This window comes from Pecten maximus, chromosome 10 (genome assembly GCF_902652985.1).
Source record: "Pecten maximus chromosome 10, xPecMax1.1, whole genome shotgun sequence".
NCBI lineage: Eukaryota > Metazoa > Mollusca > Bivalvia > Pectinida > Pectinidae > Pecten > Pecten maximus.
In genome coordinates this window covers 16,351,180-16,368,199 of record NC_047024.1, presented here as the reverse complement: position 1 = coordinate 16,368,199, position 17,020 = coordinate 16,351,180, and the positions used below count along the sequence as shown (strand labels likewise).

Here is a 17,020-nt window from a genome sequence, read left to right as displayed (position 1 = left end):
CTCTAAGTTAACTACCATCAGACTTAAGAGTATTACAGAAAAGACTTAGTGACATTAGAAGTTAACTCTATGTGAACTACCGTCAGACTTAAGATCAGTATTACAGTGAAGACTTAGTGACTGAAGCTGTATTAGATGTGAACTACCGTCAGACTTACCAGATTCTCCAAATCGTTTGATTTCAGCCACCTCATCATTCTCGAAGAGTATGCGTTGGCCACCGTAGGTCTGGGCTTTCTTCAGGTCCTGTGGCATGAGTACCTCACCGGTATCCTGTACAGGGTTGAAATGAAAAACAGTCTGAAGTCATTACTGAATGCAAGGGATGTGACCAAAACATCAACAATAAATCACTCACATACAGTTCTTTTGAAAAAAACTTAACCATTATAGATCAAGTATACTGACAATATGAAATTTGAGTGTTTTGAGTGACCTCACAAACTTAGACAATTGAAACTGACCTCCGGATCAATCTTAAAATCCTGAATCAGAGGTAAAGTCTGATCAAATAATAAATATTTGTGGACTGACCTTGAGGTAGGTCTTGGAGTGACTCTTCAGCTCCTCGTTTGTTTCCCTGTTCAGTTTAACACCATATGGTTTGGGGCAGGACCTCACTAATCCATACCTGTCAATCAACATCTTGAATAATTACAACAGTAAACTCTATCTCAGTAAATCTCAACTCTACAAATTTTACATAAATCTCACACATGTATGACCTTGGATCATAATTGTATGACCTTGGATCACACTTGTATGACCTTGGATCACACATGTATGACCTTGGATCACACGTGTGAGACCTTGGATCACACGTGTGAGACCTTGGATCACACTTGTATGACCTTGGATCACATTTGTATGACCTTGGATCACACTTGTATGACCTTGGTTCACACTTGTATGACCTAGGATCACACGTGCATGACCCTGGATCACACTTGTATGACCCTGGAGCACACTTGTATGACCCTGGATCACACGTGTATGACCTTGGATCACACGTGTATGACCTTGGATCACACATGTATGACCTTGGATCATAATTGTATGACCTTGGCTCACACATGTATGACCTTGTATCACACTTGTATGACCTTGGATCACACGTGTATGACCTTGGATCACACATGTATTACCTTGGATCACACTTGTATGACCTAGGATCACATTTGTATGACCTTGGATCACGTGTATGACCTTGGTTCACACTTGTATGACCTAGGATCACACATGCATGACCCGGAATCACACGTGTTTGACCTTTGATCACACGTGTATGACCTTTGATCACACTTGTATGACCTTGGATCACACTTGTATGACCTTGGATCACACATGTATGACCTTGGATCAAACTTGTATGACCTAGGATCACACATGCATGACCCTGGATCACACGTGTATGACCCTGGATCACATGTGTATGACCTTGGATCACACGTGTATGACCTTGGATCACATTTGTATGACCTTGGATCATACGTATATCACCTTGGATCACACTTGTATGACCTTGGATCACACATGTATGACCTCAGATCAAGGTCCAAATTGGTACTAGATAAGAATAGAAATAACTGATCATGCATTTTTATACTTATATAGACCAGATGATAGCATGGCATAAATTAATATTGAAAATGAAATTATAATCAAAATTTGTAAACTTCAAAAGAAGACAAAGAATAAATCAGGATCATTGTATTGATATTAGACTGTTTTAATATATTTTTGAAAGGATTGAACAATTGTTTACAGAACAAGCTTACAGTAAGTAATTAATGCAATACTTGTCATTTGCTGTCAATAAAATCCTCCTAGCAACATAGACCTCGATAGTAATGAACAGATGCCTCATTTTAACAATCTTTTTAGCAATAAACAGCTGTGTAAATTTAACAATAACTATTCCATGAGGCTGAATGTGAAATGTAAATATGGTGAAGAAAACCTTATTTTAGTGACAGGGACCTCTATGTTTGAGTTTGCGACTTGGTATGCAAGAATAAGAAGTCTGACCTTTTCAACCCTAACACAATCCCACCTTATATATTTTCTAATAATATCAAACTGCATCAAGTTTCAATCAATCCATCAATCCCTTCTAAGAAGTTATAAACTTCAATTAAATCAATCATTCCTTTCTGAAGTTTTCATTCATATCAATCCATCTTTTCCCAAGTTGTCATCTTGAAACCAACATCTGGACGGACCGACGGACAGATGGAGACAAACACTATATTAAGTACGGAGTATTTCCTAGTTAAACATGGTGTTTGTCCCAGAGTGTATTTAATCTGGGTATAAATACATGATAGCCCAAAATGTAAATCTACCTTGTGAGATACTCCTTACCTGCCATTTTGAAACGACCATTCTTTAATGGATACAAGAGAGTGATAACGCTTTGCTGGACGATTATAACTTCTCTCTTTAAACTCTGTTGTGACTTTAAGCTGATATAGATCATTGATGGTGATTTACTTAACTAGCTGTAAAACTTACACACCAACTCCCAGACTGAGACCTTCACCCAGACTTAGCTGTAAAACTTACACATCAACTCCCAGACCGAGACCTTCACCCAGACTTAGCTGTAAAACTTACACACCAACTCCCAGACTGAGACCTTCACCCAGACTTAGCTGTAAAACTTACACACCAACTCCTAGAGACCTTCACCGAGACTTAGCTGTAAAACTTACACACCAACTCCCAGACTGAGACCTTCACCCAGACTTAGCTGTAAAACTTACACACCGACTCCCAGAGACCTTCACCGAGACTTAGCTGTAAAACTTACACACCAACTCCCAGACTGAGACCTTCACCCAGACTTAGCTGTAAAACTTACACACCAACTCCCAGAGACCTTCACCCAGACTTAGCTGTAAAACTTACACACCAACTCCCAGAGACCTTCACCCAGACTTAGCTGTAAAACTTACACACCATCTCCCAGACTGAGACCTTCACCCAGACTTAGCTGTAAAACTTACACACCGACTCCCAGACTGAGACCTTCACCCAGACTTAGCTGTAAAACTTACACACCATCTCCCAGACTGAGACCTTCACCCAGACTTAGCTGTAAAACTTACACACCATCTCCCAGACTGAGACCTTCACCCAGACTTAGCTGTAAAACTTACACACCGACTCCCAGACTGAGACCTTCACCGAGACTTAGCTGTAAAACTTACACACCGACTCCCAGACTGAGACCTTCACCCAGACTTAGCTGTAAAACTTACACACCGACTCCCAGACTGAGACCTTCACCCAGACTTAGCTGTAAAACTTACACACCATCTCCCAGACTGAGACCATCACCCAGACTTAGCTGTAAAACTTACACACCATCTCCCAGACTGACACCTTCACCCAGACTTATCTGTAAAACTTACACACAGACTCCCAGACTGAGACCTTCACCGAGACTTAGCTGTAAAACTTACACACCAACTCCCAGAGACCTTCACCCAGACTTAGCTGTAAAACTTACACACCAACTCCCAGAGACCTTCACCCAGACTTAGCTGTAAAACTTACACACCAACTCCCAGGCTGAGACCTTCACCCAGACTTAGCTGTAAAACTTACACACCGACTCCCAGAGACCTTCACCCAGACTTAGCTGTAAAACTTACACACCAACTCCCAGACTGACACCTTCACCCAGACTTAGCTGTAAAACTTACACACCGACTCCCAGAGACCTTCACCCGGACTTAGCTGTAAAACTTAAAAACCGACTCCCAGAGACCTTCACCCAGACTTAGCTGTAAAACTTACACACCAACTCCCAGACTGACACCTTCACCCAGACTTAGCTGTAAAACTTACACATCGACTCCCAGAGACCTTCACCGAGACTTAGCTGTAAAACTTACACACCAACTCCCAGACTGAGACCTTCACCCAGACTTAGCTGTAAAACTTACACACCAACTCCCAGACTGAGACCTTCACCCAGACTTAGCTGTAAAACTTACACACCAACTCCCAGACTGAGACCTTCACCCAGACTTAGCTGTAAAACTTACACACCAACTCCCAGACCGAGACCTTCACCCAGACTTAGCTGTAAAACTTACACACCAACTCCCAGACTGAGACCTTCACCCAGACTTAGTGGAAAAAACTTACACACCAACTCCCAGACTGAGACCTTCACCCAGACTTAGCTGTAAAACTTACACACCAACTCCCAGACCGAGACCTTCACCCAGACTTAGCTGTAAAACTTACACACCAACTCCCAGACTGAGACCTTCACCCAGACTTAGCTGTAAAACTTACACACCATCTCCCAGACTGAGACCTTCACCCAGACTTAGCTGTAAAACTTACACACCAACTCCCAGAGACCTTCACCCAGACTTAGCTGTAAAACTTACACACCAACTCCCAGAGACCTTCACCCAGACTTAGCTGTAAAACTTACACACCATCTCCCAGACTGAGACCTTCACCCAGACTTAGCTGTAAAACTTACACACCGACTCCCAGACTGAGACCTTCACCCAGACTTAGCTGTAAAACTTACACACCGACTCCCAGACTGAGACCTTCACCCAGACTTAGCTGTAAAACTTACACACCGACTCCCAGAGACCTTCACCGAGACTTAGCTGTAAAACTTACACACCAACTCCCAGACTGAGACCTTCACCCAGACTTAGCTGTAAAACTTACACACCAACTCCCAGAGACCTTCACCCAGACTTAGCTGTAAAACTTACACACCGACTCCCAGACTGAGACCTTCACCCAGACTTAGCTGTAAAACTTACACACCAACTCCCAGAGACCTTCACCCAGACTTAGCTGTAAAACTTACACACCAACTCCCAGAGACCTTCACCCAGACTTAGCTGTAAAACTTACACACCAACTCCCAGAGACCATCACCCAGACTTAGCTGTAAAACTTACACACCAACTCCCAGACCGAGACCTTCACCCAGACTAAGCTGTAAAACTTACACACCAACTCCCAGGCTGAGACCTTCACCCAGACTTAGCTGTAAAACTTACACACCGACTCCCAGAGACCTTCACCCAGACTTAGCTGTAAAACTTACACACCGACTCCCAGAGACCATCACCGAGACTTAGCTGTAAAACTTACACACCAACTCCCAGAGACCTTCACTGAGACTTAGCTGTAAAACTTACACACCAACTCCCAGACCGAGACCTTCACCCAGACTTAGCTGTAAAACTTACACACCGACTCCCAGAGACCTTCACCGAGACTTAGCTGTAAAACTTACACACCAACTCCCAGGCTGAGACCTTCACCCAGACTTAGCTGTAAAACTTACACACCAACTCCCAGACCGAGACCTTCACCGAGACTTAGCTGTAAAACTTACACACCGACTCCCAGAGACCTTCACCGAGACTTAGCTGTAAAACTTACACACCAACTCCCAGACTGACACCTTCACCCAGACTTAGCTGTAAAACTTACACACCGACTCCCAGAGACCTTCACCGAGACTTAGCTGTAAAACTTACACACCGACTCCCAGAGACCTTCACCCAGACTTAGCTGTAAAACTTACACACCAACTCCCAGACTGAGACCTTCACCCAGACTTAGCTGTAAAACTTACACACCGACTCCCAGACTGAGACCTTCACCCAGACTTAGCTGTAAAACTTACACACCAACTCCCAGACTGAGACCTTCACCCAGACTTAGCTGAATTCTTCTCAGGGCTCTTTTCTTGTGGTCTTTTGTTCGAACTCTACAACAGTATAACAAGGGTTATGACAAAGGTAAGAATACATAAAACGTCCTAACACTTTAACAAAGGTAAGGATACATAAAATGTCCTAACACTTTAACAAAGGTAAGGATACATAAAACGTCCTAACACTTTAACAAAGGATAGGATACATAAAACGTCCTAACACTTTAACAAAGGTAAGAATACCTAAAACGTCCTAACACTTTAACAAAGGTAAGAATACATAAAACGTCCTAACACTTAATAACAGTTTCTAAAACATTAATCCTGGGAACCCAGTGAAACCAGGCGGATCCCAAATATTTATTTGGTAGAAGGTTGATGAACTTTTTTTGGATCCCTCAAACAATAGATCAAAGTTTGAAAATGTATGCATTTTATTTACATTTCCAATAATTATGACTTGTCATAGACAAAACAAAGACAGGATTAGGGTTAACTTAGAAAACTAAATTACTAAATATTGAAAATCTAGTAGAATACTGAAAATCTAAAAAAAGAAAAAAAGAAGAAGAATTAAAATAACATATGTAATTGTTTTGAATAGGGATAAGACAAATAACAGCTTTGTATAGATGATAATGTGACTTTGTGTAATCACCTATTAAGAAGTTCATCCATTCGCTCTGCCGGGTCAGGAAGGTCAGTCAACTCATCATCAGATGTAAACAATAAATCCTACAAAACAACAAAACTATCCCGATAAACAAGAAAACATGTCAACTTATCAATAAACAATAAAACTATCCCAATAAACAACAAAACATGACAACATCACAATAAACAACAAAACATGACAACATCACAATAAACAACAAAATATGAAATCATCACAATTAACAAAAACATGACATCACCTCAATATACATAAGCTTTTCAAAGATTTTTTAAAACATTAATATCGAAACAAAACAACTTCGTAACTTTGACTAAGAAACATTGAAACTATGATGAAGTACTAGCTTTATAGAATTTATTTACAAAGACCATTTTACATGAGTGACTATGTCAAATGGAATTTATTACTAGTAATTAAATCCAGTTCATTCCATCAGCCTTCAAGCAAGTGGCATATCAATGTATTGAACGAGTTTATCAAATTCCACATGACATAGTCAGGAGTGTAAGTTATTGGTTATAAATTCCATATGACATAGAAGTGTATGATTTTGACATTATAAATTCTGACATTATAAATTATCACATCAAAACTTTGACACAGTACTTACCTCATAGAACTTATAAACATCAAAACTCTGACACAGTAGTTACCTTATAGAACTCATAACCATCAAAACTTTGACACAGTACTTACCTTATAGAACTCATAAACATCAAAACTCTGACACAGTACTACTTACCTTATAGAACTTAGAAACATCAAAACTCTGACACAGTACTTACCTCATAGAACTTATAAACATCAAATCTTTGACACAGTACTTACCTTATAGAACTCATAAACATCAAAACTCTGACACAGTACTAACCTTATAGAACTTATAAACGTCAAAACTCTGACACAGTACTTACCTTATAGAACTTAGAAACATCAAAACTCTGACACAGTACTTACCTTATAGAACTTATAAACGTCAAAACTCTGACACAGTACTTACCTTATAGAACTTAGAAACATCAAAACTCTGACACAGTACTTACCTTATAGAACTTATAAACGTCAAAACTCTGACACAGTACTTACCTTATAGAACTTAGAAACATCAAAACTTTCTCCCGGTTTCTGTAAGTGCATCAGTTCCAAGTCAATACCTGTCTCAGACAAGTCACTCGCTTTTGTCCTTGCTTGTCTCTGGAAAAAGAAATTGTTCATATGCTCATATCAAATATGGACTTGAGTTATAACAATCTATCATTTACACTTCTGCCAACGATTGATTAAGAAAACATGACCGTAAGAGGATAGCAGAAACACAGACATTAAATTTGTAATATCTCCGTCAATTAGGTCACTGGCCACGTAATCTCAGGTGAAACACAGACATTAAATCTGTAATAGCTCCGTCAGTTAGATCACTGGCCACGTAATCTCAGGTGAAACACAGACATTAAATCTGTAATAGCTCCGTCAGTTAGGTCACTGGCCACGTAATCTCAGGTGAAATACAGACATTAAATCTGTAATAGCTCCGTCAGTTAGGTCACTGGCCACGTAATCTCAGGTGAAACACAGACATTAAATCTGTAATAGCTCCGTCAGTTAGGTCACTGGCCACGTAATCTCAGGTGAAACACAGACATTAAATCTGTAATAGCTCCGTCAGTTAGGTCACTGGCCACGTAATCTCAGGTGAAACACAGACATTAAATCTGTAATAGCTCCGTCAGTTAGGTCACTGGCCACGTAATCTCAGGTGAAACACAGACATTAAATCTGTAATAGCTCCGTCAGTTAGGTCACTGGCCACGTAATCTCAGGTGAAACACAGACATTAAATTTATAATATCTCCGTCAGTTAGGTCACTGGCCACGTAATCTCAGGTGAAACACAGACATTAAATCTGTAATAGCTCCGTCAGTTAGATCACTGGCCACGTAATCTCAGGTGAAACACAGACATTAAATCTGTAATAGCTCCGTCAGTTAGATCACTGGCCACGTAATCTCAGGTGAAACACAGACATTAAATTTGTAATATCTCCGTCAGTTAGGTCACTGGCCACGTAATCTCAGGTGAAACACAGACATTAAATTTGTAATATCTCCGTCAGTTAGGTCACTGGCCACGTAATCTCAGGTGAAACACAGACATTAAATCTGTAATAGCTCTGTCAGTTAGGTCACTGGCCACGTAATCTCAGGTGAAACAGACATTAAATCTGTAATAGCTCCGTCAGTTAGATCACTGGCCACGTAATCTCAGGTGAAACACAGACATTAAATCTGTAATATCTCCGTCAGTTAGGTCACTGGCCACGTAATCTCAGGTGAAACACAGACATTAAATCTGTAATAGCTCCGTCAGTTAGGTCACTGGCCACGTAATCTCAGGTGAGAATCCAAGGTGTATGGTTCAACGCTCCCTACCCACACTGGGTCTTACCTGTAGTTGTTGTGACGCAGTGTGAGTTGTTGTTATTGATAAACAACAACACTTGAACAGTAAGCCTTACCTGTAGTTGTTGTGACGCAGTGTGAGTTGTTGTTATTGATAAACAACATCACTTGAACAGTAAGCCTTACCTGTAGTTGTTGTGACGCAGTGCGAGTTGTTGTTATTGATAAACAACATCACTTTAACAGTAAGCCTTACCTGTAGTTGTTGTGACGCCATGTGAGTTGTTGTTATTGATAAACAACATCACTTGAACAGTAAGCCTTACCTGTAGGTGTTGTGACGCAGTGTGAGTTGTTGTTATTGATAAACAACATCACTTGAACAGTAAGCCTTACCTGTAGTTGTTGTGACGCAGTGTGAGTTGTTGTTATTGATAAACAACATCACTTGAACAGTAATCCTTACCTGTAGTTGTTGGGAAGCAGTGTGAGTTGTTGTTATTGATAAACAACATCACTTGAACAGTAAGCCTTACCTGTAGTTGTTGGGAAGCAGCGTGAGTTGTTGTTATTGATAAACAACATCACTTGAACAGTAAGCCTTACCTGTAGTTGTTGTGACGCAGTGTGAGTTGTTGTTATTGATAAACAACAACACTTGAACAGTAAGCCTTACCTGTAGTTGTTGTGACGCAGTGTGAGTTGTTGTTATTGATAAACAACATCACTTGAACAGTAAGCCTTACCTGTAGTTGTTGGGAAGCAGTGTGAGTTGTTGTTATTGAACAGTAAGCCTTACCTGTAGTTATTGTAAGGCAGTGTGAGTTGTTGTTATTGATAAACAACATCACTTGAACAGTAAGCCTTACCTGTAGTTGTTGGGAAGCAGCGTGAGGGTTGTCGTTATTTGTGAACAACATCACCCTTTTGGAGCTCACTTTTTGTGGACTGAAATTTAATAATTCTTTCAAATTAAAATTACAATCCATCATGTGGCTCGTTCGAGCCCTATTATTCCCTAAGGCCAGGAATAACAAGAAACCCCAAATGGCCCTAAGTCCATTGAAAGATATAGACCTCTTGTTATCAAATCTGAGGCTTTCATTTTATTTGATGCTAAAAATATCCAAAACGTGGTAAAATTTAAAGAAATTACAGAATATTTCCAAATTAACTTGCCATAACATCATGCACTCCTAGACCTCTAAATAATGTATACACCCAATTGATAGGGTGTGATTTAAATTTTAATGGACAGATAAGCTTTTCAAAAAAAATGACAAAACTAACAAAATACTTTATAATATTTTGAAGTAACATCATTCCTAGACCTCTAATAACTGCATGTTTTCATTTGCTCTGCAATGTCACTATATAGTGTAGTAATAATTTTGGCTCTGCAATGTCACTATATAGTGTAGTAATAATTTTGGCTCTGCAATGTCACTATATAGTGTAGCAATAATTATGTAGGGGTGTGGCACAAAAATTTACCCAAAAAAGTTTTGATGCAAAACCCCACTTACTGGAACCCATATTCCTCGAATACCCCAAACAAAATTTCTGTAGACAACAAGAGGGGGACAGACATGTGACTGGTGAGCTGTAATGCCACAGCATGGACACCCAAGTTTCTGTAGACAAATACAGGGGGACAGGCATAATTATTGTATGCAGAAACCTCATTTTCAGTATCCCCAACAACTTATTTGCGAGGTTTTTTATAACTTGATTAGACATGGAGTAAAATAATAAGAAACATATAATTATCAAAGTAAGGAGCAACCGCTGACACAGTTATGAAAATTAAGATTACCTGTTGGAGAACATATTCTGACAAGTCCACAGTGCTTCATGTAAGGAAAACCCAGTGTTGTGACCATACTCTTTGGAGAAATCTTTTGGAGATTCTAAAACGAGATTTCAGATCGTTCTTATTGCACACTATCAAAAGATCTCCATTAATTCTGTTACCAGTGTATGACCAATAATCATGTCAAAGGAAAATTCATCAAAATGATTTCAGATATTTGACCATTGATGATGATATACTGACTAAGGTTTAACCCTGTACCAGGTATGTCACTGAATCAACTCAACATTTGGTCAACTAAATTTGATAATGAGAATAAGTATGCTATTAGAAATCCAATTCTATGATTTTACATCACCAAGTATGTTCTGTCCTGAAGTGGACTGACTATGAGCAATTTTGAAAACAAATATCTATCTACTGTCCTATACCCACGTACTACATTAACAATTATAATACTACCTTCTATCAAGTCTTCTAAACTCAATATCCTTGGAGCTCCAGGCTGGTCCAATTCCTTTAAAATCAACCACAAGATCTTTAATGTAATACCTTTCAGCTGGCACACACAACACTTAATTACATTATAATGACACCATAAACATTTAATGCCCTTTTTGATGGCACTGAAACATTTAATTCTGTTCTGATGGCACAATAAACATTAATTACATTCTAATGGCACAATAAACATTTAATTACATTATAATATTATTAACCTTATATTACATTATAATATTATTAACCTTATATTACATTCCAATATTATTAACCTTATATTACATTCTAATATTATTAACCTTATATTACATTCTAATATTATTAACCTTATATTACATTCCAATATTATTAACCTTATATTACATTCTAATATTATTAACCTTATATTACATTCTAATATTATTAACCTTATATTACATTCTAATATTATTAACCTTATATTACATTCCAATATTATTAACCTTATATTACATTCCAATATTATTAACCTTATATTACATTCTAATATTATTAACCTTATATTACATTCTAATGTTATTAACCTTATATTACATTCTAATATTATTAACCTTATATTACATTCCAATATTATTAACCTTATATTACATTCCAATATTATTAACCTTATATTACATTCTAATATTATTAACCTTATATTACATTCCAATATTATTATATATAACCTTATATTACATTCTAATGTTATTAACCTTATATTACATTCTAATGTTATTAACCTTATATTACATTCTAATGTTATTAACCTTATATTACATTCTAATGTTATTAACCTTATATTACATTCTAACATTATTAACCTTATATTACATTCTAACATTATTAACCTTATATTACATTCCAATATTATTATAACCTTATATTACATTCCAATATTATTATAACCTTATATTACATTCCAATATTATTATAACCTTATATTACATTTTAATGTAATACACAAATATTAGATAACATTATAATGGCACCATTAACATTTAATTACATTCAAATGGCATCATAAATATTTGTAATCCTTTTTTGATGGTATCACAAACATTTAATTACATTCTGATGGCATCACAAACATTTAATTACATTCTGATGGCATCACAAATATTTAATTACTGTTTAATTTATTTACAGTTTGATGTGAACCATAATACATATTAAAGAGCTGTTATGGCAGCTATACTGAGGATACTAACTTACCTAATAGATATAGATACTAACTTACCTGATAGATATAGATACTAACTTACCTGATAGATATAGATACTAACTTACCTGATAGATATAGATACTAACTTACCTGATAGATATAGATACTAACTTACCTGATAGATATAGATACTAACTTACCTGATAGATATAGATACTAACTTACCTGATAGATATAGATACTAACTTACCTGATAGATATAGATACTAACTTACCTGATAGATATAGATACTAACTTACCTGATAGATATAGATACTAACTTACCTGATAGATATAGATACTAACTTACCTGATAGATATAGATACTAACTTACCTGATAGATATAGATACTAACTTACCTGATAGATATAGATACTAACTTACCTGATAGATATAGATACTAACTTACCTGATAGATATAGATACTAACTTACCTGATAGATATAGATACTAACTTACCTGATAGATATAGATACTAACTTACCTGATAGATATAGATACTAACTTACCTGATAGATATAGATACTAACTTACCTGATAGATATAGATACTAACTTACCTGATAGATATAGATACTAACTTACCTGATAGATATAGATACTAACTTACCTGATAGATATAGATACTAACTTACCTGATAGATATAGATACTAACTTACCTGATAGATATAGATACTAACTTACCTGATAGATATAGATACTAACTTACCTGATAGATATAGATATGTTTGAATTCGCTGGGGTTGGATGACTTCTCCTGAATTAACAAAGTTATATTGTAAGATGAAACTATGTGGACTGCACTATATGATAATAGATAATTGAGTTGGTATGTACAACTGTTGTATCATTGACAAATGTTTTCTGTAAGATCTGGATCATTCTTGTGGTTATAAAACCAGTTAACAACTCTCCCAAATATCAACAAGCATGTTGTCCCTTAACGACCCCCGCTAAAAATAGTAGCAGTGACCTTGACCCTGCAACCATGAAACTCAAACTTGTCCAAGATTTTATGGTTCTTTATAATTTTTTTTTTTAATTTTGATCAAAATCCCACAAGAGAGGAAGCCCCTAGAACACTGACAAGGATTTTCTAATGAAAGTTACAATAACTTTGACCTTTTATCCAAAAGTAAAACTTGTCTGAGATATTATGCTACCTTATCATTGCGTGAGGTTTATTCAAAATCCCTTGAGGAATAAAGCTGCTAGAGTGTTGACAAATTTTGGCATTATGTACATACGTACAAGATATATGGAGAGGAAAGCTAAAGTCCCCCCTGGTTACACCGGTAGGGGATGGACTAAGGAAAGTTGCTTACTGTTCCAAAGAAAACGATGCCCATCAGATCTTTATCACTGCTGATGATCTTGTTCTGTAGGGTAGTTTTTGCACACTGAAACACAAATAGTGACAATTTCATTGTTAAAATGATTGAGGCGGTCATTACAGTCTTTTAAAACATAGAAAAAGAATTCTATTCAAACTCAAACATGTACAGAAAGTCCCGTAGACTCTAGAACTGGTCAAGCAGGAGGAAATTATAAATACTTTTCAAAGAGAGTTTTGAGAGTGTTTGATATTATTCCACTGACAAGTTACACTGACAAGTTGGGTTGGGAGATTTGACAGGTGAAAGAGTCAGATAATGGTGCTTGTTAACTGTATCTTTAGTTGGATTGATGCCAAATACAGGGTTATCTCCCCTGACGAGCAGTGACCCCCCCCCCTACATCGACCAGGGTTCATTCACTTGCCTTGAGGGTAGGGACAAAAACCCTACAGGGACCAGGGTTAACTCCCCCTGATTGGAAGGTAGGAACTTATCTCCTATAGGAAGGTAGTAACTTATCTCCTATAGAGACCAGGGTTAACTCCCCTTAACTGGAAGCTAGGAACTTATCTGGCCTCAGACCACAATTATACTTCCGGGTCGTTGTACACGAATGTAGTACATATTGAAATTTCAGGACTGTTGCTAAATATTTTTTCCTGACTTAGCTGTTACAGATATGGACATAATTTTAGCATAGATTTATAGTGCAATATTTAATCTAGTGGCAGAATTTTGTTTTGACACCATTTCCATGTTTGTTTGTGAGGCAGGACACGGGGAGTTATAAGGCTTGAGTAGTAATATTTTGTGATTTTCCGGATTTTCCTACAATATATTAGGGTGGTTACACTTAAATATAAATAACTTTGTTAAATGCCGGTCATGGGGTACTTTCCAGCTCACTGTATGTTCAGCTTGAATAGTTCTACACGTGATGTGAAAGCCAGATTTTTTGCAAACTTCTGAAATATTTTAATTTCGATTTTTCTTTGGTAGAACAAAGAGGGAAATTAATTGTGGTCTGAGGCCTGCATAGAACGCACCTTTCCGATGTAAACATTCGCGCGTGGACCTTAAATTAGAAACATCGCAAACTTTTAACATTTCCTGTGCAGTTGTGTGTATTTTACCTATATGCAGACGACATTTCACGTACTTTCTGTGAGTTTTTAATTAATGACAGCTTCATTTTAGTAACTACACCCCCAATAAACCTCGTTTCGATGATCGTTTCTATTGCGGATCCTTGTCTCTGATCACACTGGACATGTTTGTCGAGAAAACATGTTGGTATTTGTGTTTGCTACACATTTCTAGTATACGCTTTGAGGTTACTTTAAAGTTTCAGATGTGTACTAGCAGTGTTTATGAAGATAAACGGTTTTGCGCTATATTTTGGTATAACTTTTAGGGTAAAAACCGTAATACTGTTAACCGCAGTTTTGCTCATTTCACTATTTACATGTACTGTACAAAGTCAGGGGCTATATTTTCCAATAGTACATGGTGTGCTGACATGTTAAATGACTGGCCACATAGCAAATGTAGATTATTTTGTAAAATTGTGATTGAAAAATCATGATTATTATTGGAATTAATCACAAAATCTTCTAAAATTTCACATTTTCTGTCAAAAATCTTTTCTACATGCAACAAAGCAGGTGCTGTTGTTATAAGCTGGGCATAAAGTGTAATGTATGTATCTTGTGATGTACTGTAGTGGTTTAAATTAATTTTAATTCAAAATTTGAAAGAAAACAACACAATATTGTTCCCCCCTCCCAAATATTTGAATTTCACTCAATGTGATATAGTGTATACATTCTAATTCACAATATTTCAACACATTTTTCTCAGAACAGGTTTTTCCTTTATTATTTCCTTCATTCTATGTAAGCGAATGGTTTAAATATGTTTTTTGGCATTTTAAACACAGATCATTGAAAATTTGGTATTCATGCAAAAACAGATGATAGGATTTTGCCCTGTCCAAGGACATGGTCTCTCAGAAGGACACATAATGTAGATATACAGTGAAATTTTACATCAGACTTGTGAAACTTTAATTGATAATTAAACATTTCCTCTGTCACAAAGGGAATTTGTTCAATTGTGACCTTTGTTTTAAAGTATTCATGGGTTCAAAGTTTGTCCGTCACGCCACTCCAGATTTGGGTCTGAAAATTAGTCAAGTATGAGGCATACCTATGCACATTAAACTCACTGTAATTTCCATACTTGTGCAAATATATTAATTGTCTTTGCATATTTGAGTACAGCTTTAGTATCACTTTATATAATTGAAGTAATGATTTTAGAAAAATGAATTTAACTTCACATTTTAAGCATTTAAATGAAATTTTTCCTTAAATAATTGTAAAATCCCATTTTATATTTCAAAAAAATCATTGAAAACTTGAATTTATGCCAAAAATTTAAACGGTGAGATGTTGTGTAACTTCCCAGAATTACTTAACATGAAAATTCAGTCACATTACTTGGTGCCAGTACAAGTTATGCTCTCTTTAATACTCTGAGGTAGACTTCCAGAACAGTGTACCCCCAGGGGACCCTTGACCACTTGACCACTAATTACCTGATTACTACTAAGTGACCCCCAAGTGTGTCTATGTAAATATTATCTTTAAAAACTGGTCTTTCATAATGCAAAAAGTTAGACAGGCTGAGACATCAAATAAAAAAGTTATTCACTAATATATACAAAAATCTTTTTTAAATCTTGAATTTTCAAGTTTTTCTTAATTAACATGTTATAACATCTTTATTTTTTTCAAGAGCATAATAAAAATATGACACAAGTTAGTCTGCTGAATGTGTGTTATTGTCATCAATTCATTGCAACTATTCCATCAACATTGTGTGCAAAACAGGAATGTTTGCATGGTGACCCTGCTCAGTTTGTGAAAATTGGCCCCTGGCCAGGGGTAGGGGTAGTAAAATGACCATAGAATTTTTATTTTTGGGCAGAATAACTTCAAATTTGATTTTAAACTTAATCAATAACATACAATACTGTATACTTAACGAAAATTTTATTTTTCAACATTTGACATATATACAGGCCTCAGACCACAATTATACTTCCGGGTCGTTGTACACGAATGTAGTACATATTGAAATTTCAGGACTGTTGCTAAATATTTTTTCCTGACTTAGCTGTTACAGATATGAACATAATTTTAGCATAGATTTATAGTGCAATATTTAATCTAGTGGCAGAATTTTGTTTTGACACCATTTCCATGTTTGTTTGTGAGGCAGGACACGGGGAGTTATAAGGCTTGAGTAGTAATATTTTGTGATTTTCCGGATTTTCCTACAATATATTAGGGTGGTTACACTTAAATATAAATAAC

At 36.6% G+C, this 17,020-nt stretch overlaps 1 protein-coding gene across 5 annotated transcripts in view; it reads right to left on the bottom strand.

The window, feature by feature from the left end:
• LOC117336732 (X-ray repair cross-complementing protein 5-like) overlaps positions 1–17,020 on the bottom strand; it is a 29,260-nt gene that overhangs the window by 10,876 nt on the left and 1,364 nt on the right. For all 5 annotated transcript variants that reach the window (XR_004534643.1, XR_004534642.1, XM_033897347.1 and 2 more), the window contains exons 4-13: positions 13,629–13,703; positions 13,013–13,060; positions 11,065–11,119; positions 10,606–10,699; positions 9,659–9,737; positions 7,476–7,583; positions 6,372–6,448; positions 5,684–5,767; positions 535–631; positions 159–273 (exon numbers count right to left, since the gene is read on the bottom strand). Coding sequence is in view for 3 of the 5 variants with exons in the window: in XM_033897347.1 (XP_033753238.1) it covers positions 159–273; positions 535–631; positions 5,684–5,767; positions 6,372–6,448; positions 7,476–7,583; positions 9,659–9,737; positions 10,606–10,699; positions 11,065–11,119; positions 13,013–13,060; positions 13,629–13,703 (832 nt within the window). In the remaining 2 variants the exon portion in view is untranslated. The remainder of the gene's footprint in view (positions 1–158; positions 274–534; positions 632–5,683; positions 5,768–6,371; positions 6,449–7,475; positions 7,584–9,658; positions 9,738–10,605; positions 10,700–11,064; positions 11,120–13,012; positions 13,061–13,628; positions 13,704–17,020) is intronic.